Source organism: Prunus mume, linkage group LG1 (assembly GCF_029339155.1).
Source record: "Prunus mume cultivar Tortuosa linkage group LG1, ASM2933915v1, whole genome shotgun sequence".
Classification (NCBI taxonomy): Eukaryota; Viridiplantae; Streptophyta; class Magnoliopsida; order Rosales; family Rosaceae; genus Prunus; species Prunus mume.
The window spans coordinates 14596600-14622352 of record NC_142698.1 but is presented as its reverse complement, the minus strand read 5'-3'; the positions used below and the strand labels follow the sequence as shown (position 1 = coordinate 14622352).

Here is a 25753-nt window from a genome sequence, read left to right as displayed (position 1 = left end):
TATTAGAGAGTTGGTGCCCAAAGTTGGTGCCTCTAACACCACTTTTTTTCATTATTTAAAACATGTGTTATCTTGTTAGTGGGCCATGTCATCTTCTAAGGAGGAATTATTTCTCCTAAATCATGAGGCAATTAATTTTCCCTTTTGTCCCTCATGTCATGCACATGATCAAAATTGACTATAAAAAGCTAACAAAACAAACTATAGAACCTTTATTCCTAACAAAAGTGAAGTTCAAGGACTACCGTTATTATTAAGGAAATTGAAGAACCAAAATGCGAATCAGACCAAAATTCATGAATCATTTGATCTAAAAATCCTTTTATATTTTGACGACTCCCTAGTATAGAATTATTTATTTTATTTTTCATGCAAATTGCCACGAAGGCTCATTACAACAATCATAAAAGGCACAAATTTCAGAAGGGCACTGGTCACAAGCATCATATAACTTCCAATGATGGGGTACAAAAGGTCAACTTATATAAGGTAATAGAAAATGTGTATTCCCTAGAAAAGAGGCCCTTAATTTATTATTTCTGCGGCTAATACGACAAAATTATTTGTTCCAACGTCAACGAAATGGTAATAGAAAATAAAACTGAACTTTGGATTTCTCCAGACATTTCCTTATTCTGAAGATTCACTTTTGCGTCCAACAGTGACAGTAGGTGATATCGGCAAGTTATTAGCGAGGGTGAATGGCGCAGTGTGTCTGTGGCAGTGAGACCAAAATGGCAGCCGCAGCCAAGAATGCTATGATACTGTCTCCGTGGACTAGAGAAATTTGTACTACAAAGAGACCTTATGTGTCTCCGAAACTGCACCATCCAACGTACTTTGTGTTTGTGCCAGTGAAACCAAGACTTACTGTAAGCATTCGCGTCCTCACACAGCTTGCCAAAGCAGAAGTCCTTTGGATGAACATGATCAAGAATAGTTCCGAAATCAATCAAATATTGGTCTCCTACCCAACTTGGATTTATGATCCTTTTTTTTCTGAAGGAGTTTGATATCCTCTTCGGAACGGATGAGACTCTTCATGAGGATGGCATACGAAGTAATCTGATGTATCCAAATAAAATATTGCTTGCATCTGGGTTATAGGCTTTTAGCACATGACACTATTTGCATCCGGGTCATAGGCTCTTAGAGCATCCACAATGGGAGGGTGTATAATGAGGAGTACGTTAAATATACACCTTTTGTGATCGGAATCACCCGTAATTGAGAGGTGTAAACAAGTGTAAATTTGCATCACCCCAATGAGATGCAAATTTAGATGCACAAATACATCTTTTTTTACATCTCTTGCAGGTGTGACCTACATGAGAAAAAGTGAACAAAAGTGGGACCTACAACAAAAAAGGTGAAAGAAATCAATTATACATCTTCCCAACTGGAGCAAAAATCACATTTACAACTCCCGGATGTGTAAAGGGGATTTAAAAGTGACTTTACACCCCCAAAAATACACCCTCCCACTATGGATGCTCTTAGCACATGACACCCTGTGGAGGAGGAATGATTCATATATTTTTATAATTAACGATGCGGCGTGGCATGATTTAGATAACGAAATGCTATGATGTATTTCATATTTCAGCATCAGCAACCTTCAAATTCAAAACAACTGCATGCTTAGCTGGAAAAATGAAGGATCGACTCGTTGACTTGCATTGTATATCTCTCCAAGAATCGTTGTATTGAGCACCTAGCGTTGACTTATTGAACCTTCCTAATCCACCCCTCCCCATGTTCTGAATCCCACTTGTAGTTTAGGTACTCACTTTAAAAAATATTTCTGTAAAAAATTACTCTATTGAAAAACTTTAAAACACTGTAAACTTTGTGCCTCGTCCTATGACGTATACCACTTACCTAAGCAGCAACCCTCCAAAGTCCAAAGTCCAAAGTCAAAACAATTGCATGTTTTTTTTCGTCGGATTGCTTCGCTGGAAAATTGAAGATGCCAATTCGAAGCATTATTGACTTGTACATACATATCTCCTACAATCGGGATTTTGGGCGCACCAAGCATTCACTTATACAACCGTCCTAGTAAACATTTCACATGATTTTTATCTAACCCACAAATTGTAATCACTTAAACATGCATCCGATTGGAGAGTAGGGATAATCCAACTCCACTCCTCTTCCAACCAGTCATATAATTGACTGCGATATATATTAGTAGCAAATTATTAAGTAGATTTTTGTTTTTTAACAAACAGAAGGTATTCACAACAATATAATTCATCCACAACAAACTTACGACATAATCAACTAATCATAATGAAGTGTTGAACTCATCATAAATATATATTATCATCTCATTCATATGCGTCTAACAAAAGATCTTCTTCTTTGGCCAAAAAAAAAACCATGAGATCTCCTTTAACCAAATGGAAACAACTACCAATATAGTTAATTCATTGACAAAAAACAAAAGATGTTTATATTCAACTCTTCGCAAATTGGAGACATTTCTAAGTATTTGGTGTGTGAATATATATTGAGGGATGACTCAAATAATTTTATTTGAGCGACACATTATGGGACCCACTAAAAACTTTATTTCAACAATATGAACCGTTTATTTTTCTAGTCTCTTCATTCATAGATCATCCTTGCAAAAAATTAGACAAATAGGAAACGATTAAGACATCTAGTTGTGACCAACAAAATCGACAAACATGATGCTTAAAAAAAAACACTATAATATCAACCATTTAATTGAATGGTCGAATGGATTGATTCAAGTGAATTTTGCATATATGATCTTTGAAGGAATACCTAAAATTAGATCATTGAAATATAATGTGGAGTGATTTCCATAAGGTGTATTCTGCCAATAAATTTATTTGAGGGAGTCTGCATGTATTATATAGGACTTGATAAAATGAATTTTACATTCCTCAAGTGAGATAACAAGGTCCACCCAGAAAATTAAATAATCAATATAACTAATAAATCAATAAATAAAGGATAGATGGAGAAGGAAGAAAGCTGATAGTGATCGGAAATCCGGATCCCAACTACTTCCAAAACTCTTCATCGCCTAGAAGAGACCGAATATGGTGACTTATCACCAAAACCAAAACCCACCCGCATTGAACCGGATTTGAAAACATATGTTTTTGAAAACTAAGCAAAATATATACTATTACTGGTTCAGCTCATTGCCTTTATCATTGTTTTTATATGTTAATGATTGAAATTATAGGATGGCCCAACAGATTACAGAACAGAAACCCTAAACCCCCTTTTACCATAAGAAATTCAGAAACTACAAAAATAAAAGAAAAGAAAAGCAGGAACTAATAATTAAAATTATTATTGGAGTTTGCTAAACAATACACTCAAATATATTTATTACTACATCAGCACACAAAATCACTATAATAAGTTGTGAAGGGAAATTGGAAAATCAGAAGATTCAATCTCTCGAGACATTTCCTTATTCTGAAGGTCCCTTTTGCCTCCATACAGTTGTAAAAGCACACATATAATAGTAATAATATAATTGTAAAAGCATCAACCAGCAAGTATTAGCTAGCGAGGGTGAATGGCGTAGTGTGTCTGTGTCACAGTGAGACCGAAAACGACAGCTGCAGCCAAGAATGCAATGAAACTCCACGGACTAGAGAAATATGTGACATAAAGGGACTTCATATATCTCTTAAGTCGCACCATCCAAAATGCTTTGAATCTGTGCCAGTGATGAAACTTACTTGACTTACTATATTCATTCACATCGTCGCACAACTTGCCAAAGCAGAAGTGCTTCAGGTTAATATGGTCTAAAATACTTTCGAAATCAACATAATATTTTCCTCCTGCAAAATTTTCATGTATGATCCCTTTTTTCTTGAGTAGTTTGATATCCTCTTTGGAACGTATGAGGCTCTTCATAACGATGACATACGATGTAATGTGATGTGAACTCTTGAGATGGCATTGCTCGAAAGCTATAAGGTTCCGGAAGAGTGAATCTGTTGTGTCGTCAATGAATAATGGTGGAATTTTGATTGCTCCATGATTAAAATTTATGCTCAACAACTGGCCGTCGGCTGACCCTATTTCAAACTGGACTCCAATATCATAAAGGTCTGAAGCGCAATACTTGAATTTATTCTTTTTTTTCTTGCTTGCTGCTTGGCTTAAACTTGGGCGGAAGAAGTTGTGCAAAAGATGAAGTAAATGCTGGCTGTCTTCAGTGTCCGTACCTTCTTTTATTGCCTGTTGGTTGCTTGGCTTTGCAGGACCCCCCATTTCAATGATATGGCCCAAACTTGGGGGGAAGAAGTTGTTGCAAAGGTGAAGCAGCAAATGCTTGCAGCCTGCAGTATCCGTATCTCGTGTTATTTCCTGTTGGTACATAGGTTGAAAAAACTTGAGAGCCAGGGTAGCGACCGAATCTGGCGGTGTATATTTCACTATGTGAGGACGGATAATGCGATACAATTCTTCGAGAATAAAGAAAGGGATCTGGTTTTCAAGTAATGTCAGATCATGCCTAAGTGTTGGGAGCATCCAAGCACTACTGAATATTGGATCATTAGCTTGGTCGCAGGATTGGTGATTCTTGAGGAAAAGTTGCAATATGAAGCAACCGTCAACTAACATCATTTCTGCAAGATCATGCTCCTTAATATTTGTGAGATCTACAGCATAGCTTTCACGAACTTTTTTATTTAAAGGGTACTTCCCTGAACCATAAAAGGCATTGGTGCACTTTTGCAAGCATTCGATAGAATTTATGACGTTGTCTGTTTGCTGGAAAATGAGGAGCATGTAACGCCATTTATGTTCTTTCATAGCTAAAAGGTTAGGATTATTGTTTCGATGGAGAGGTCCAATAGAGACAACGCGAGGGTTGTATGCATCATGCTTCACTTTTCGAAGTTTACTTGGAACTCTGTAGATGCTCAAGTGCTGTGACCCTTTTTTCACCTTTTCAAGCTTGTCCGAAAGCCCCCTCGCCCACAGATCACTATCGAGTATCTCCTGGGCATCCTGTTTTGAAAGAGAAGAGGAAAAGAAAATGAGTCATATTTGTAGGTACCTCTACTAGAGATATATTATTTCCAACTTTACCTATTGATGAGTGGATTCTATAGGTATATTACATGGAGTAGAGGTGCATTAAAAAGGTAATTTACCTGTTTGTTGGCTATGGAGTTGCTTTTAACAAATTAATTGAAAGTTATAAGTATTTAATTACCTGGATTATAGGTAATTTTACGAACATAAAAAATAGTGAGAAACAACTAAAAAACTTGATGAAGCTTAGCTAGAGGTAAAGAGTACAAGTGGGCAATTTAAACGGCAAATCTTCACAAGCACATCAACAAAGTCATGAAAAAAGATTGAGCTTAAGAAGGAAAGAAAAATATTTTAACCAACGTCAGTGAGAAATTGAATTACTAAAGAAGGAAAAAAAATTAACATTAGAATCAATTGCAACAAAATAAGTAAATATATAAATAACAACGAAATGTAATGATTAGAACCAATTTGGGGTTCCTATCTCTCCTTTTTTCCCCTTTCTTTCTCTCCCGGATCTCTTCTCTATTTCTTTTCAGCTCTTTAATATATAGTTACCTGATCTGTCATCTCAGCAGATTTGCCTAATACTCTGCGACCTCGAATATGCTTCCCAAGGGACAGAAGATTGTCTTTTATAGGGCATCCATGGAGAGATTAAGAACAATATAGAAAGACCGCACCAGTAATCCCATCCCCAAGTGGGCCTATATGCACAGTCAGAAATTGGAGTAGAATGGCGTGACAATGTATCAAATCAGTTTTCTAAAGATGTTTACTTGTACCTAACACAAATTTGTTTGTATTCGTGATTCAATCAGTGAGACGAGTACACAATCTATTCCTTTTATTATGATAAAGTCTCAAGAAAATAAATCGTTGAATATTTTGTTGTATTAAATAAATGTCAAATAGGAGACTTGGTGTTACTTAATTCAAAGAGATTTTTGGGTTCCGGGTCTCTCAAAAGGAGAGTTAGATAGGGTTTTAGAGTGGCGCCTAGGGTTTTTCCTCCGTGCCGGCACAAGAACATTTTTCCTTGCATTAGACACATGATCACACAACGGCAAGAACGATGGAGGAAATTGAACATCGTTTTGGTTCGAACCTGTGTCTCTATGAGAAGTGAGTGGGTATTCAAATTGCAGAGGAGGAGTGTGGGGATTTATGGAAAGGATCACAATTTACTATGGTGACTAGAGGGTTTTAACCAATCAAGCTGTTCATAGGGAGGGGTTCATTGGTGTGTTTTCTCGGCTTTAGAGAGGTTTGGATGGAGTCACTATCAAAGAGATTGGGGACCGCTGCTTCCTGGTGAGGTTTTCCAACAAGCAAGATAAACTGAGAGTTCTAAACATGGAACCATGGACCTTTCATGAAAGTGTGGTGGTCCTAGCTGAAACACGTATGTGTATGGATGCCAGAGAGGTGGAACTACGTCACAGCACTTTGTGTCAGCTCCATGGCATCCCCCTCTTTAACATGACAATGATGGTTGCGCGGAAGATTGGATCACTTGTAGGACGGGTTTTGGAGGTAGATCAGGAAGAGAGAGAGGAATGCATAGGCCGGTTCTTATGAGTTCATATTCAACTTGATGCCGAACAGCCTTTGATGCGAGGTGCCTTTGTCCAATTCCCCGACTAGGGCTCGAAGTGGGTGACTTTTTGGTACGAACATCTCCCGGAGTATTGTTTCGTTTGTGGGTGTCTTGGGCATCCTAGTCGTACTAGTGTGAAGAAACTCATGAAAGACCATTTACTAGAGGAAAGTAAGAAGAAGGTCTTAAGAACTTTTGCAAGCCTTGAGGCTGAGGAGGATTTACGAGGTCGGTAGTTACATCCCGGGGGTCGAAGTGGATCCCGATGGGGTTCCTGGAGTGGTGGTCCCAATTTAGTAGGAAGATGGCGTAAAGATTGATCCAGTAATTTAGGGGATTTGTCGGCGCCAATGTAGGGAGGTGTACATCGAGGCAATGGCACCCAATCTTTGCCGGAAGGGGTGGAGTTAGAAGATACTACATCCTCTCCTAGCTAAACACTATCCCATGCTTCCTCTCTGGCAACCAGAACCCATTCGTTGAGGGGACAAGAACGAGCGTGAACAACACATTCGAGAAGAAGCATGGAATGCTGGAATGTTTGCATGTCGAGATGAGAGTAATATTGCCACTTAGGAGGCATTCGGCTACTAATCTAGGCTCCATTATAGAAAAGACCATGCACAGATCGATTCACGGGAAGAAATGAAGGAAAAATAAATGAGACTATCCTGAGATTACTCTAGATATGGACACTGCGACAAACTATGAGGTTGTGCCAATGCCTAACATGAATGTTAGTGGTGGGAAGAAAGCACAACGATGCCTGAGTCGGAATATAAATGATGATATGCTGCAAGTGGTGGAGACCGGCCAAAACAGGTCTTCACGGGCTCCATGAAAATCCTTGTATGGAACTGTCAGGGTATCGAGGATAACCTGACAGTTTCAAGTCTTAAAGAGCAAGTGAAGCTCTATACTCCTGACATGGTGATGCTCTTGGAAACTAAAACTAGGAGTCATCGCTATGGTTTTCTCAAGAAGGGCTTAGGAATGAATTTAGACAGGACCCGCCCCAGAATTTCCTCGGAAACGGGACGAATCTAGTCTTATTCTTGACATTACCCGATACGGGCCCACTTACTAAAAACTGAGACTTCCTACCAAAAATTTGGCAAAGTCCCCCTTATAAATTGAACAATCCCAAAAATTTCAACCTGCAAAACAAACACAATACTAGTCCCAACCAGCAGCATGCAATCAACATTCAACAGTTTACACTAAATGGCCTCTGACCTCACAAGTAAAATCTAACATGGGCAATAACAGAGCATCTAACAGATTTAGTTTACAACAACAACCAGTTGAGTAAAAGAAATTACTCGAAGCCTAACTATTGAAGTTCACAAAACTAGCCTCGAACACAACTGGTAGCTCTCCTTGAGCAACTACTGTCTGGGGGGCGCAAAACAGAATACTTGTGAGTGGATAAAAACAAAGTTTGCATTTAAAACAACATAATAACCCCACCGTGTAAAAATAATGCCCAAAGCATGTAGATTTAGAACTCATATTTAATATTCAAAATCATTAATCTCTGAAACCCTTTAAAACCACAAATCACTCAATCCACTGCATATACTCTAATTGGTTTACACTCACACCTATATATAGATATAATATATAAAAATATCAATATACAATATACTCATCACACTACCTAGGTACCGGGAAAACAATCCAACCGGGGATTGTTTGGCTAGCCCGCAGGATTTTCAGGTGCTATCCTGCGTCTAGGGATGAGCGGTCCAACCGGGGGACGAAACTCCATAGCTCATACGCCGAAAATTTCAACGTCACGTGTAGCTCCAATACTAAGTCCTACGCACGCAGACTACATCATCACACACCAGAACTTCCAACGCCATGTGTGATGATTCCAAGCAATATACATAATCTTCCCATACGCCGAAAATTCCAACGCCACGTATGGGAAGTGTCTCCTGGCCGAACTTCCAACGCCACGTGTGAGACTAATAATCACATGTTCTTCCCACAAGCCGGAACTACCAATGCCACATGTGGGAAGCCTAGTAACTAGGGGATGGTACTTACATAGTGTAATCATACATCTTCTCTCAACAACACCTCATACTCAAATTCTTCCACAATCTCACCTCAACAACCCAAGTACCCCACACATTGACAATATAAATAGAATTTCTCAAAAATCCATATATACATACTCAAGATCTTAAATATATAATATATCCAATACACCATTTAAAACATTATGCATAAATCTTTCATCAATAAAATCATGCATATGATTTGAAAACAAAGTCCACTCACAAATAGTCCCAAGCTGCCCGATCCTGAGAAGGTCCTGCCTACTTTGTACGATCGATCGGAGCACTTAATTCGAGATACGAACCCTTAATTAATATAACATCACTTTGAAACGGAAATCACAAATTAAATACTTAAATCCCCAAGTTCTCGGTGCGTGTACGTATAACGAGATATTCCAAGGTCCGACTACGGGTTTAGGAATTACGTCTTGCAGGCGTGATCCGAAATGGATGGTCGAATCGCTCACAATTGAACGGTTATCGTAAACCCCAACTTTGAATTAGTGAATCGGAACATCTGGGGCTCCGATTCACGATCTGCAAAATCCTACACGATTCTAAGAGTGCCTTGATCAACATACTTTAATTGGAAAACGATCCAACGGTCAGAACTTATCGAACCCGAAATAACACACAATATGCGAAATCCGTTCGATAGTCAAACGCCATTCTAATTGAAATCCGAGCACACCTACACGCTCGTGGCAACACAAGGATTATAACAGGATAGAAATGTGACCTTACCACATTGCCCACGCACCGGCAGCGAGTGGGTGTGTAGAGTAATTTCCGGCGACGGAGAAACTCCACACCACGATTCACCCTTCCTACCCTAGCTACTACTCTAGACGAGGATCACTTTATTCAATTATGAGGAGGTCCAATTCGGACGGCAACCCACCGAAATTTCACTTTGAAATCTGGCGAAAACCTAGGTTTCAAAATCGGTTTTCCAAACTCAAAATTGATCCAATCCTAAGCAACATACAGCTAGAACAAATAGAAAGAGGAAGAACCTCACCTTTTTCACCAGGATTGGGTGGCGGAGGCGGTGGCGCAACCACGGAGGAAGACCGGTTTGAACCAGGCGATATTGCCGGCTGGATTCGAGTTTTCCGATCGGGAAAAATAGTGGTTCGGGTTTGGGGTTCGAGAGAAGTCAATCGGGACCGGTCGGCCTTTCTTGTGGCGAGAGAGAGAGAGAGAGAGAGAGAGAGAGAGAGAGAGAGAGAGAGAGAGAGAGAGAGAGAAAGCGACGTCCAAGCGAGGAGAAAGAAGAGAGGTTCTGATTTTTCTACTCCCAACTTCGAAATATTTATAATGTTGCCACTAGTGTTGTTTTGCTCGTAACTCCTTCGTTACAACTCCGATTCAAGTCTACCGCATGTCTATGGACTCGCCTCAGTATGATCTATGTAACCATACTACTCGTTGTCCCAAAATCCTTCCGGATAAGAAAATGATCAAAATACCCCTACCCAAGGGTAAATTCGTAATTTCACTTAAATAAATTAAATAAAGAATTAAATTTTGTGTCGGGGTGTTACAATGCATGTAGTGGAAGTAGGGGCCTCTATCTATTTTGGAAGGAAGCTTAGCAGGTGGCTTAGTTAAATATTCTAATTTTTATATTTATTATAGAAGTGTTGATTACGGATGACGAGCATAGGTGTGTCTGGCGCTTTTTTGGTATCTATGCAAGTACGGATGATAAACTTCGGAAGTCCCAATGGATTACTCTACAAACTTGGATTTCACGTTGTCCGGAGGCATGTTTGGTAATAAAAGATTTCAATGATATTCTTGATAGATTGAAAAAGCGAGGCAATAATCGTACGGAGCGCAGTATGCACGACTTCCGTTCTTTTGTGGTTAATAGTCAATTGCTCGATTTAGGTTTTGTGGGTTATCCTTTCACTTTTCGTAATAGAAGGCAGGAATGTGGCATATAGGAATCGCTAGACAGGGGTTTGGGGTTTGCCCTATGCCTCCAGCACTACCTTGAGGCTAAAGTTTATCATTAGGTAGCAGAAGGCTCTGACCATTCTATACTTATCCTTCATACCCATGAGGTGAGAAAGAGGAGGAAAGGCAGATTTATTTACGATCTGAGATGGGGCGCTAATGAAGGTTGCAAGGCTATGGTTGTGCATTAGTGAGCTCAGGAAACGTGGGGACCCAAGTGTGCTTAGGTGCATGGCAAGTTAATTTGGGTCCGGAAAGGTTTATTAGATTGGAAACAAAGAGAATTGAGGAACTCTCAGGTGTGCATTGATGCTCTAAGGATTGAATTGCGATCTGAGTATCAAAAATTTCTTTTGACTCAGGCACTGTGAAGAAGCTGGAACATAAGTTACAGATTAGCACTTAAGGAAGAGGAAATCTACTGGAAGCTGAAATCGAGAGTGCAATGGTTGCAAGGGGGATAAAAATACCAAATATTTTCATACAAAGACCATAGCTCGATGACGCTGGAATTTAATGAAGGGTCTGGAAGATGATAATAGGCAGTGGTGTGATAATACTGAGGATATGAAGTAATTGCATATGATTACTTTTCTATAATCTTTGCATCTGACCTTCCAGACCATATCCCGGAAGTAATTGACTGTGTGACTAGGAAAGTTTAGCCCCAACAAAATGCCTATCTTGTAAAACTTGTTTCAGAAATGGAAATTTTGGACGCTGTCAAAGAATTTCTTGGACTGAATGGCTTTACAGGCAGTTTTTATCATCTCTATTGGGAGGTAATTGGTATGGATGTCATTGCGGCAATTAAGAGTTTCTTTGAGACTGAGTCAAGAGAGATAAATCAAACTTTCATTGTTTTGATTCCAAAGGTCGAAAGCCCTACTAAGATCACAAAGTAGAGACCAATCGCTCTATACAATGTTCTTTACAAAATTATTTCAAAGGTGCTCACAAGCCGATTGAAACGGGTGTTACCATCGGTGATTACTTTGAATCAATTGGCTTTTGTACAGGATAGGATGATCATAGATAACATTCTTATTGTGCATGAGAGTTTACATTCAATGAAGTCTACCAAAGGCAAGGGGAATGTGAAACCCCATATTTTAAAATACATATATTAATATTTCATAAAATTAAATATTTACAATTATTAGTCTTCAAAACTATATAATATATCTATAAATATAAATTGTATGGCAAGTTACGTGAAGTTAACTAGTATAGCCTATCAAATGTTATTGCATGGCTTTAATTATTTCAATTCATTTCAGCATTATTTATTTATTATTATTATATATAGATATATATATACTTTACAAAAAACTGTTAGAAAGACATTTATGCTTACTAAGCATTGTTGAAGACTGACGTGTTGGTATGTAGTATCCTCAAAACCAATTAAAACATGAGGTGTAAGAATGATAGTTATTCCTATATATATAAACTTGATAGGAGAGTGCTCACTAAGCACTCTACAAAGCCAACACAAAAGGCTATTTGAGAGTCTAGGAACCTATAGACTAATTAGGTGGCACAACATTAAGCTTCATCTAACCGACTCTAGCTTACTATAAATAGGTCTACTCAATAGTTCTTTGATCATAGGTACTTCAAGTGTGTTAGTCTCCTAAAAAGCTTAGACAGAATAAAGAAAGAGTGAAGTGTGGTGAGATTTTGGAAAAAGCTCAATTGGGAAGTGTACAATAAGCTTTGGATTTGAGGTAGGGGTTTTTCTTGGGGACGTTTTGTTTTGCATACATTGAGTTATTTAAATATTGTAAATACTACATTAGGCTTGATAATATTTAATTGTTGTTATGCTTGGTTATATTGTTTGATTATTATCCTTGATATTAGATGTATACATGTTGTCAATTATCATTATAATTTGATGAATTTTGACATATTCATATGTTGTCGGTGGTGGTTGGAATTTTTGGGTTGATAAAGAGATTATGGAAAAGAGGATAATGGGAAGTATCTTTTGTGTAGTTGAGTCTAACCATTGTAGGGACCAAGTTCAGGCGAGCCCGTGTGCACAGTAGATTTGGAAATCGGCGATATAATTGTCGATTGGGTGATTTGGGCTTGGAGATCAATGGTGTAGACAAGATGACTAGCAAAAGGGGAATTATGGGATGATTGAAATGGGTGTTAGTTTATATAATGGGGCATTCAGAATCACAGTGGTAAAATGCATGGTATGGGACATGCAGATTTGCTTGCCCTATTATATAGATTAATGGGTTGGGTAGAATTGAAGTTCATTCATGCATTGTATAAATTGTACATTATAAATCTCACTAATCACTTAAGGCATCAGACCCCTACTGAGCATGTAATGCTCACCCCTTATTGAATCTATTGCAGGCTTTGAAACTGAAGTGTAGTTTTTGTTGAGGACAAGAAGAATGGATTATGGATAGTTTTGAGTATTTTGTTGAAAGTTTGTTACTTTCTTGTTATTTTGCTTGTAATAATACAATGTAAATTACTTTGACTTAAATGGAAGTTTACGTTCAATCTTCATGTTTTTTGATGATTAAATTTTTAGTTTTAGTTTTATTTATTTATTTATTTATTTTTTCTTTTACCTCACATTCCCAAATAATAATAATAAATAATAATAATTGGGGTGTGACAGGGAATCAGTATGTGGCTTAACTTGGATATAGCTAAGGCGTATGATAGAGTTGAATGGCCCTTCTTGGAGGTGATGATGCACGCACTTGGTTTTGATTCTCATTTTTGTCAATGGATCATGGAATACATTGCTACAGTGTCCTATAATATTCGGGTTAATGATAAACCTACTAACAATATCTTACCTACGCGTTGCATTCGATAAGGGAATCCTCTCTCTCCTTTTTTTTTAATTCTTAATTTGTGCAGAAGGGTTGATTGCTATGATTATAAAGGTAGAGGAGCGTTGTAGCCTTCAGGGTTTTTGCTTTTGTGCGCACGGTATTAATGTTTCTCATCTATTCTTTGCAGATGATGCACTCTTATTCTGTAGAGCATAGGAAGCTGAAGTGGGTTGTTTGAAATGCATCTTGCATACCTCTTGAACTCGGTTCAGGTTAGTGCATTAATCTTGACTAGAGTGCCGCTCTTTTTAGTCCCATATGCCTTGACCGCTTGTGCCGGCAATTGGTGGATATCCTTGGTATTCAGGAAAAAGCTGGTTTTGGGAGATATCTAGGCTTGCATGCTGATTTTGGTGTCTCTAAGAGCATCTCCAAGGGAGATGTCAAATACCAAACATCAAATTTAAATTTGATGGCTGATGTGGCAATTTGACATATTGTAAAACTCTTTATCCAACCAAGATGTCAAATATACATTTTATTTTATTATTTTTAAAGGCAGGTGGGCCCGATATTTAAGAGTAAAATATTAAATAGAGTTAAGAACTATACATGGAAGAGGAGAGAAGAAAGTGGGCTCAGCATTAAAATAATAAAAATAAAAAGACATCTCAACATCTTGGCGTCAATTTTGACAGCAAAAGTGAAGGATGTCAATCCAACTAGGATTTGGCATCACAGTTGGAAGGCTTAAAATGTCTTTTTTTTTTGGGTTAAAACTTGCCACGTTGGAATTGGCATTTCGGTTGGAGATGCTCTAAGAGGGTTGAATTTGAAGGGATTCGTAATCGCCTCTCTACGAAACTCTTGGGCTGGTCGGAGCAATTTTTATCACAGGCTGGTAAGTAAGTCCTGATTAAGGCAGTAGCCATGGCCTTACCGAATTATATCATGTCTTGTTTCAAAATGCCAGTTAGTTTATGCAAAGAAATTGAAAGTGATATAGCCAATTTTTTGTGGAAGAATTCCAGGGACAACCGAGGGGTTCATTGGGTTAGCTAGCAAAAGATGAGCAAGATGAAACACGTGGGAGGTCTAGGTTTTTGAGACATGATTTGCTTTAACTTGGCCCTCATGGCGAAAATTGCTGAAGGATATTACGCAATCCTGATTTTTTGTTGACCTGAATTTTACATGAAAAGTATTTTTCTGGGAGGGAGCCATTTTTGGTCCGCATATGCAAGGAGTGGCCCATCCTAGGGATGGAAAGGGCTCGTACAGAGGCGACGCATCTTTGAGGCTAGTGTGAGATGGAGAGTAGGCAATGGGAAGAGTATAAGAATCCATGAAGACGGCTGGATGCCTCAACCTTATAATTTCAAGGTTCAGTCTCAACATCCTGAGATGCCTGTTTGGGTTAAGGATTTGATTAATTATGTTACTGTAACTTCATTTCCCTGCAATATTGCATATGTTTTTAGTGATGTATTGGGATAAGATGATTCCTTTAAAAAAAAATTCAAATTAGAAAAAAATATTGAAGAAGTGATTAAAGCGTGACGTCGACTCAGTTGTAAAGATGTAAAGAATTCTTAAGTGAACATATAATTGTTAATAGCTGGTTTTTTAATTCTTTGTTAGAGATATAGAAAAATTAGGTAGGAGAAAGAAGGCAACAGCCAAAACGCTGAAATTTCCTAAACAAGGACCCAAACGCTGGCCTTCTCAAATCGCCAAGTACAACTCTATATGGTCAGCCATACCCATAGAGGAGATGTCATACCGACCAAGAAAAGGTATATAATTAATCCCTTCTGTAAGAAAAAAAAGTAGCTATTTATATAATTTATTCTACGAACCAAAAAATAAAATAAAAAGTACATAATTTTTTTTGGTACCAAACATGCATTTGTTTGTATGCCATACTGACCTCAATGGAGGACACAGCTGTATTTTTTATATTGTAAGCACCAAAACAGCTGTATTCAATAAGGGTAAATTTGGAAAACAAAAACTAGTTTGCGTGATGCATTAATGACATTGTTTTAAGTGTAAGAAAAGTGACACTTGTCATGAGAAGAATGAAGAAAGTCCAAAAGAGAAGATTAGAGAGAATGTTGTTAGCATTCCCCTCTACGATATCGATCTAAACCAAGTAATTTTTATTTTTCTAGTGACTTTCATAAAAGCTTCAAATTCGTTATGGTTTGGTTTGAAAAAAGACTTGTGGTACATAAGATTGAAAATAAAATATAAATTATATAAATGTATAATTCTTTCAATCTCATAGAAATTATATAAATGTATAATTCCTTTTCGTTATGTAATTAACTTCATTTCACTACAACTTGTGTTTCATGAATCATGATGCAAAAGCGAAGTGTTAATCAATATGTTGATTCAAAAGCAAAGTGTTAGAGAGATCGAGATGATCAGTTACCTGAAATTTTCCTTAGTCTTTGACTTGAGAGATGCTCATGACGAATGTGAGTGACATAAGCCTAGAGGAAAAGAGGCAAATACTAGATCAACTTGCAATAAACATATATTTGCTTTGCCTTTCACCGCCACAGTCTCCACTTATTAGTAATTTAATTTTTAGAACGACTTATTAGTCTTTGTTTAAAGAACTCCTATGATGACTAAACTTTTTTTTTTCTTTTTTCTTTTTCTTTTTGTCTTTTTCCCAACATATATGTCGGTGTCACTCCTCCATTAAGAATTAATTAGTCTTTGTCTTTTTTAACATATGGAATTTCCTAAAGATGCTCAGACGAATGTAAGTGACAAAGAGAGGCAAAGATAGATAGATCAACTTGCAATATACATATCTGCTTTGCCTTTCACATTGCCAGAGTCTCCACTTCTCTAATTTTTAGGGTGACTTAGTCTTTAATGTATAATTTATCTGATTCATATTTAATTGTCTCTCTCTTCTGTTTTGGTGCTTACAGTTTGTAAGGCTTCCCAGAGAGGCATTTTAGATCCCCTTTTCGCTAGTACAAAAAAACGAGATAGACAACGGGGATCTATTGTCGTTATGATGTTTTAAAACTTGTCATTAAATCCACCGACATCTTTTCAATGTCAAACTACAACGGTGAAAAATCATCATTGTTTATTTGTTAAGACGATGGTTTTCTTTAAAATCGTCGTTGTTTATAAGGAAAGACGACAGTAAAAACCGTCGTTGTTTATCAGTATAGACGATGTTTTTATTAAAATCATCGTTGTTTATCTGTAAAGAAGACAATTTTTACAACAGTATCGTCATTGTTTATCTTCTAAGACAACGGTTTTTATATAAAAATAGTCGTTGCTTATCTATAAAGACGACGTTATTATTTAAAACCATCGTCGATTTTCTATGAAGACGACAGTTTTAATGTAAAAACCGTCCTCGAATAAGTTTCCATGTTGTTGGCATGTGAATTAATGCCTAAAAACCGTCATTGATTAGTTATGGAGACAACAGTTGTATTGTAAATTTGTCGTCTAATTAGTTCCTAGGCTATTACATTTTAGTTTTTTTTTTTGTTTCCAATGACTCTATACAACGATTTTAACTAAAAAACCAAGGACAAACTACAGTAAACCCCCCAACATATAGGGTCATTTACGAGTTCATACTCGATTTTGAGACATTTATGGGTACACAACGTCGCGAAAACTTACAAATCGCCCCCATCCGTTAGCGAATCCGTCAGGAAATCTGTTATCTGCCTACGTGGCAAATGTGGGCTCCATTTTTTAATGAGGTGGACTTCCACGTGGACTAAAAATTAATAAAAAACTATATATTTTTCAAAACTAGTTTTAAATTATTAAAATTATTTTAAAATTGATTATAAAAAAACAAAAAACCAACCCCCAACCACCACGACCTTGCCCACCCCTTCCCAACCCCAACCACCCTCATCGACTGCATCTTCCCATCCCATATTCTCCCAGAACTGTTTCATATCATATTGGGTTTTGAATTTTGACTGACCATCTCAACTCAAAAAGCAAGCATTATGCCCTGCTACTCATTCAACAACAGAATCCAGATGACAAATTGTTAATGTATGCATTTTGAGTTTTTCTTTTGGCTTCCCTTGACAATTTTGTAATAGGATTTTATTGTTTTTATCAGGCTCAAGTTTAGATTAAGAATAGCTTCTCTAGGTGTTCTTAACTAACAACTATCTTATGGAGGCTCAAGCAATTTGACAAAGGTAAGTTTTGCATTGCATTACATTGCATTAACCTATTCCTGAAGATTATGACTAGTCATCCTTTCTCCGTATGACTAGTCAACTTCTGCGTTAATAAGGTTTTCCAGTCACTGTTTCCAGCTGGATCCTACCCACTGTTTTTGTCATAGTCTACGAAATTCTCTGCTGCCTTGTACGATTCTAACCTAGGAATTTTGGTGTAAAAACAGCGACATTCCTCATTTTGCAGCCGTCACTTTGGGGGACAAGTTTTGGAAAGTTTCATAGCAAACTTTCGCTTCTTCTTCCTCAAGAGTAACCTTCATATTTTTCATTTTTGAGTTTTCCAAATTGTTTCTTTTTGAAAACTGCATTTGAAATATGAAAACTTCATCTTGCTAGATCAAACACTCTATCATATATATCTAGGTCAGATTCAAGATTAATTTCTTCAAGAGTATGGTTTCTTGAAGAAATTGGTCATTTTCTCCATGAATCCAAATTTCATTTCTGTCTGAGTTAGAGCTTGCAAGTTGGTGCCATGGGATGAATGAGTTGGAGAAGGAGCTGCCATTGCCATGAAGAACTAAGCTTCAAGCTTTGCTAAGTTGGAGAAGAAGATTGCACAAAGGAGGTATAGCTCATCTTCCTAAATAGATCTAGGTTTTTCTTGAGCTTGCTTGTGTTCCTTTGTAAGAATCTTTTTCTACTTAGTGGATTGCCTGGTCGGTTGATGACCCCAATTTTTCCCAATGGTGGGTTTCTGGGTGAACAGTTTCTGGTTTCCATCTCTGTAAATTTTCTGGGTTTGTGTTCTTGATAGTTGACTAGTCATCTGGGTTTGTGCGGTTGACTAGTCATCTTTTTCTACTGTTTGGTGTTTGCTTGATTATGCTGTCTTCACACACTTTCACCATAGTTGTTGCTAGCACAGGGGATGCCTAGATTGATGGGTCCTTCAGAGTGTCTAGGTTGTCACTAGTAATTCTCTAGGCTTGCAGGTACATCTTGGTATGCTCTGTGTATGCTATTGTTTGGTATAATTCATATCTGATAGTTGACTAGTCATAAGAGTATTTGGTCAAGGTCTAGAGTGTGTGAAGTTTGCTGCGTTCTTGGTTGAATATCTTTTAAATTTACCCTTTGTCACCTAAGTACCAATTTCACAAATTTATAGTTATAAAATTATAACACATATTTCTGAAAGAGATTGGTATTTCAATTTCAAAGTTCGACTCAGTAAAAATGCAAATTGATTCATAAAAGATAGAATGAGAAACCCTCATAAACAGTGACAAGGAAGGAAATAGCAGGTGGAAATTGGAATGGCTTATTTGGGGCCAATCTCTTGGGGAGTCTTGGCCACAATAGACAGCGCATGGAGACTAGACTGGAGCTTGTCAGCTAAGGCGTCAGACACCATGCGGTGTCATTTCACCAGTGCTCGCCTCGAATTTTGGGGACACGACCTTGAGGTTGAAGTTCGTTTCGCCGTCCATGGGGCTGAAGTTCTCGGTTTGGGTTGGTCGGTCGGCTCGGATTCGCCCGATTCGAGAAAGCTTTGGACTTTTGGTAATCGGGTTTGTGGGTTTGGGTTCAGGGGAAGGGAGGCGACTACTTTGGGGTTCTGGGGTTAAAGGGCAAGTGGGTTCGATTGGTTCGATTGGTTTGTTGGGTTGGGTTTAGGGTCCGGGAGAGAAGGTGTAGGAGTGAAAGGTCGGCCATTGAAGGCCGAGAGGACCTTGAGAGAGAGATCAATGGTGGGAACAATTACGATGATGAAGATGATGATGACGATGAGGAGTTTACACCAGATGAAGATGATTTTTCAGAGGTGGAAGAAATTGGGAGGAAGGGGGAAGAAATCGGGAGAGAGAATCTGGGTAGGGCTTTTAATTTTTAATTTTTAATTTTTAATTTGAGACTTTGGTTGAAAAGAAACGTTTGCTCGTTGTCAATTATTTTCACTTTCTTTCTATAGAACATAAACAGGACGAAAAACAAAATGCAACATAAGGTTGGCAGACACATCAAAATCACTGTAATATCTGAAGAGGTGGTTCTTTCATTGTTTCAGTCGGAACTTGTGCTTTGCAAGTTATCCTCAAGAAAGCCATTCAGGAACTGAGCCATTTTTTTTGGAACTGAGTTTTTTTAAGCGAGTAAAGAATCAAAGAGGATTCTGGGAGGATCCATGATCATGGTCATCGCCCTTTGGGTCGTTGACGAAAGCTATGAGGAAGAGAGAGAGAGAGTGTTCTGGGTTTAAGTTCTCAGAGAAAGAGAGAAAGAGAGAGAGAGAGAGAGAGAGAGAGAGAGAGAGAGAGATTTAAATAATTTAAACAGTAATTTTATTTTATTTTATTTACATTTTTTTAATTTAATTTTTTTATGATTTTAAAAATAATTTTTAATTAGTTTTTTGTCCACGTAGAAGTCCATGTCAGTTAAAAAAAGGGTCCCACAAATACCACGTAGGCAGATAACGGATTTCCTGACGGATTCGCTAACGGAGGGAGTAATCTGTAAGTTTTCGCGACGTTGTGTATGTACCCATAAATGTTCCCAAAATCGGGTATGAACTCTTAAATGACCCTATAGGTTGGGGAGTTTACTGTAGTTTGTCCAAAAACCAACTATAATGCTTTATTAATGAATATATACACTTAAAGAATTATTTTTTTCATAAAACTTGAAGATTCAATTTTATTACGTAGAATTAGAAACAATGGAACTACATGTGATTGCTCACAAATTCTACCACATCCATAGATGATACCTAAATTACATAGAGTTAAACATGAGAGGCGGGCCAGTAGCCCACTACTATCAATACCGATATTGTCCACAACTTAACCATCTACAAAGCCCAGAAGGTGTGAGGTTTTATCACAAAAGGCATCGATGTTATTAGTAGTAAAACTATTCATTATATTTTATATTTTATTTAGTCAAGTTTCTTATGTAGGATTCATATTCTTCAACACGCCTCCTCACGTGGGACTACCACATAGTGGGCCACATATGGAGCCAAGTCCACTTCGGAATCAAATATTCAAGCCCAGCACGTGAGCACCACGTATTGGGTAAGGGTAAACATTCAAGCCCAACATGTGAACACCACATATTGGGTAAGGGTAGATGCCCAATTCAGGTCCAGTCAATCAACCTGCTCTGATACCAATTGAAGATTTCAGAAAGGCGAGTCAGCAACCCACTACCAATAACCGATATTGTCCCTAACTTAACCATCTACAAAGCATAGTAGGTGTAGGGTTTTATCACAAAAGCCAAAGTGATATTTGTAGTGAAACCATTCATTATATTATATTTTATTTAGTTAAGTTTTCGATGTGGGACTTATATTCTTCAACAAGCCCCTTCACGTGAGACCACCACATAGTGAGCCACATGTGGAGCTAAGTCCACATCAGAGTCAATCATTTAAGTCCAACACGTGAACACCACTTATTGGGTAAGGTGTAGGGGTAAATATTCAGTTATGCTCAGATATGCTCATATTTTTATTCTTCTCCAATGTTGAGGCATTTATAAAGAAGTACAACCTAAATAAGATAGGAAATAAATCCAAATTACAATAGAAAATAAACATAAATTACAATAGGAAACAAATCTCAATTATAACATAACTAGATAAATGGGTAAGTAAACAAAATCCTAATTAAGTAAGGACTCGCCAACACTCCCCTTCAAGTTGGGGCAAAGATATTTCGCGTGACCAACTTGACAAGCGAGTCATAAAACACCATACTCGACATTGACCAATCGAACAATTGTAGAGAAGGCCTTGTTATAAACCACGAGTAAAACAACTGACAAACCCTAACAAATAGGGAATAGAAGAACACATAGAAGCATAACATAGAAACATTATGAGCACGGCAGTAGGTAAGATAGAACACAAAAATCCTATGAGCACGATAGTAAGTATGGCAGAACATAGAAACCCTGTGAGCACGATGGTAGATAAGGCAGAACAAAGAAACCATATGAGCACGGTCAAAGGCAAAATAAGGACAAAGACAAGGCAAAGTCAAAGGCAAAATAAGGTCAATCTAGGTAAAAATCCTTTGATGATCAATCCACAAAGAGTTTTACAAGAATAACCTAACTCTTACATATTGAAGAAATATTTTCTTGAATAAGCTCTCCCTAAGACAATACTCATAAGGGTCCAAAGTTTGAGAGGTAGAACCCAAAAGAAATGTATATAAAGCCCAAAATCCAAACGACGACGGACCTAAAAAATGACGTAAATGCTCTAAAATGAGCAGGATTGCGCTATTATATGCCAAATCTTACGTCAAATAGGACGAGACGTCTTGGGAGGCAAAGAGGATTGCGCTAATTTTTTGGTTTATTATCACATTCTTAGAGATATTTCTGGTTTATTGCAATGTGTGTCTATTTTTTGAAGTTGATGCAGTTCTCTTTGATAATAAACATGAGTATCTTGTATGGTTTTATCTATTAACTATGAGTTAGAATATTATCGTTTCATTTCATTGGGTCTATTTTGTATAGAATTTTTTTTTAACCTTTTACACATTGACTCCCAGAATGAAAATTCCTAGATCTACCACTGCTCAAACACTCAGTTTACCAATTGTACAAGACTTTTATCTACTTTTCTTTTGACCAAAAAAAAAAAAAGAAAGAAAAAAAGAAAAAAAGAAAACAAACAATTGTGATAAATATTTCAGAACAAGGCATTCACACATGTTCAGAATATTCAATTCTTGGCTTCGAGCGTTGAAAGCATATAAGAGCACTTCCATTCTATTCCCTTGTGGCAGGGCAAAATGGGGCTCAACTCCAAAAACAACCTACACTCAAGGAAAAATTGTCATGGCAAGAAGTGGGCCATGAAACTAGGCAAGTCCAAAGGCAAGACTTGTGTGGGCCATTGTCTAGGCAAATTGGCGTCATGCTGAAACACCATAACTTATGATCGGGACATCCAATCTTCAATTATTATGAACCTACTGACTCAAAACAGCACCAACTACTACATAAATAAAATTAGACACGGTCCAAAGGTCCGATCATCTTCAATCTAACGGTTTAGAAACTCCCAGGCATCGTTTCTTGGTCAAACGACAAAATCTCATAATCTCGAGCACACCCAACAAGGGCTTATAAGGAGTTGGGTTACTCCCCCCATTACCAATTGATTTTGGGGTGGAATCTCAACTTTCTTCATTAGTCAGATACAAACAAATGCATGGTTAGTGTAGAAATAAATTATTATGAAAGTTGTCGCATATTTCCGATTGGGACCAAAGTCTTGAGTCTTGTGTGAGAATACAATTAGTAATGCCCAAGGCCAATGAAGAGGAACTTTGTGTGAGAATATGATTAGTAACGCCCAATTCCAACAAAGATGACCTTTGTGTGAAAATACGATTAGTAACGCCCAGCGCCAATGAAGAGGTCCTTTGTGTGAGAATACAATTAGTAATGCCCAATGCCAACAAAGAGGACCTAAGCTAATCGTATATTTGCTCAAAAGTCAAGACTTCGATCCTAATGGAAAAATGGGAGGCACAAAACCCTCTTAGTGCCCCATTTTGAAATAATCATGGTTAGTGTAGAAATAAATTATTATGAAAGTTGTCGCATATTTCCGATTGGGACCAAAGTCTTGAGTCTTGTGTGAGAATACAATTAGTAATGCCCAAGGCCAATGAAGAGGAACTTTGTGTGAGAATATGATTAGTAACGCCCAATTCCAACAAAGATGACCTTTGTGTGAAAATACGATTAGTAACGCCCAGCGCCAATGAAGAGGTCCTTTGTGTGAGAATACAATTAGTAATGCCCAATGCCAACAAAGAGGACCTAAGCTAATCGTATATTTGCTCAAAAGTCAAGACTTCGATCCTAATGGAAAAATGGGAGGCACAAAACCCTCTTAGTGCCCCATTTTGAAATAATCTTAGTCAATTAATTCCTTTATTAATTATTTGTTTGTATTCTGCAGTCAGCTAACATCTGACCCCAACGCGAAGGAGGAGCCAAGAAAAGAAAATAGGTAGCATCCCGCAGCCATAATTTTATTTTGTTTTATTTGCCAAATTTGAGGTATAAAAAAAATGGAGAGAGAATAGAGATTGCCGAGGTAAATTAGTAAGAAAAAATATAATTATAATTATCGCTTACTCTAAAAAATTATAATTATAATCGAATTACTGGATTGAAAATGTTAATCCTTATTCCATGTCTGGAAAAACTTTAATTCAGATCTCCATTGACAAATGCATTGGAAATGTTAATCCATATCCTATTTCTGGAAAAACTTTAATTCAGATCTCCATTGACAAATCTACTACTAACGTACGATGTCTGGAAAAAGAAAAAAAAAAAAAACTTTTGAGGTGCACATTATGGTAAAAAAAAATACAATTGTAAAATATGTGACAATTTTCTTCCCTCTTGGCTTATTCAAGGCTGGTCCACTGCAATGAAAGTCTCCATTTCCACCAAAAGAAAGTATAAAGAGAGATCGCAATTACTCTCGTCTCACCCAGTCCAAGAAATTTTGGAGTGGGTTGTTGAAGAATTGAGCCAATTAATTTGGAGATAAAGCTTTTAATATTTAAGGGTTTGTTCAATGCAGATATGGACTTAAATCAAGTTGGCTACAGTAGATGTGCTCTACAATATGCACCCGAGTTAGAATCTCTCCCTGTAATTTTAGATTAGATTAAAGTACAATATTGCTTGTATAAATAAAAAGGTATGTTAGATAACCATTTCGTTTTTAGTTTTTACTTTGTTTGCAAACTAAAAAAGTATTTAGTGCAATATTTCATTTTATTTCAAGAGAAATGAGAATTAGTTTTCAAAATCACCATTTTTTTAGAGGTGAATCACCCTTATTTTTGTAAACAACTAAAAATATATATTTTTTATTTTTTAGGTCTCTCTTTTCATTTTCATTTTTTCTTATTCTCATTTCTCATTCACAAATTTTACATCACCATACATACATTGCACTCAATTAACAAAACTTGGTATATGTGACCACCAAACTTGTTTCTTTTCTTATATTTGATAATGTTGAGAAAATACCTCAAATCCAATTCCTACACTTAAATTACAAATATGCAACCAAAACAAAAAAACAAAAAGGTGTAATTAATCCTTGATTTGCTATTTTTAATTGTTAATGGGGTATATTGATCATAAAAAATGTAAGTAATGCATCTTGGTTTCACATGGAAAGGGAAAATGAAACCCAAAGTGGATGTAGGGTTTCATTTTTCCCTCCTATTTTCCTATGAGGTAGGAAATCTTTTCCCAAATATGGACTTACTAAATATGGAAAAGTAAGGGTCCATCTGGTAATGTTTTCGGAGAATCTTTTCTGACAATATTTTTTCAAAGAATAAAAACAAGAAAACGAATTTGCATTTTCAGGATTTGAGAATGCCTCTGGTAGATTAATTGGAAAACATATTCATAAAATAAAAACAGTGAAAATGTGTCTGGTAGTACAATTTGAGAATAAAAGTGTAATTCTAATTAAAATGCATCATGTAATTTATGTGAGAATTTTTAAAGGCATTTTTGTTAATGTCTCGGCTAAATTAAAAATTTTAAATTTTAAAAAAAATTATAACTTTAGTAAAATGCGTTATGTAATTAATGTATGAGTTTAAGAAATATCAGTATCAATAAAATTGAATAAAACCCAAGGAAATTGAAAGAAAAACTTGAAAAAATTTCTTGAAACTTTGGAGGATATTTATTTAGTCAATTATCTATTACTTTATCACAAAAAAATTGGAAGGAAATGCATTGCATGATGGGATTAACTGATTTAAGTTGATTATATAGCGAGCTGACAAACACTGTGAGTGTAGAGTATATGTAATAATTAATAAAAGAAGATTAAACACACCATAATCAGTTATTTATAATGATTTACTACAATATTTTACACTTTATACATTGTATAGTAAGATACATGAGTGATTTAGTACCACATAGAGTTCATATAAGGTTCAAATTTGAGTTATTTACACTAAC

The 25753-nt window shown here is 36.9% G+C and overlaps 1 protein-coding gene across 1 annotated transcript; it reads right to left on the bottom strand.

Moving 5' to 3' along the window:
* Positions 1-3555: 3555 nt before the first annotated feature.
* LOC103343041 (UPF0481 protein At3g47200-like) lies at positions 3556-5019 on the bottom strand. The gene has a single exon (XM_008246711.2). The coding sequence runs from the start codon at positions 4819-4821 to the stop codon at positions 3556-3558; it is 1266 nt and encodes a 421-aa protein (XP_008244933.2). The 5' UTR covers positions 4822-5019.
* Positions 5020-25753: the final 20734 nt, after the last annotated feature.

Excerpts from the sequence above, each read along its gene's own strand:
- LOC103343041 (XM_008246711.2), bottom strand. The coding sequence starts at position 4,821 with ATGAAAGAACATAAATGGCGTTACATGCTCCTCATTTTCCAGCAAACA.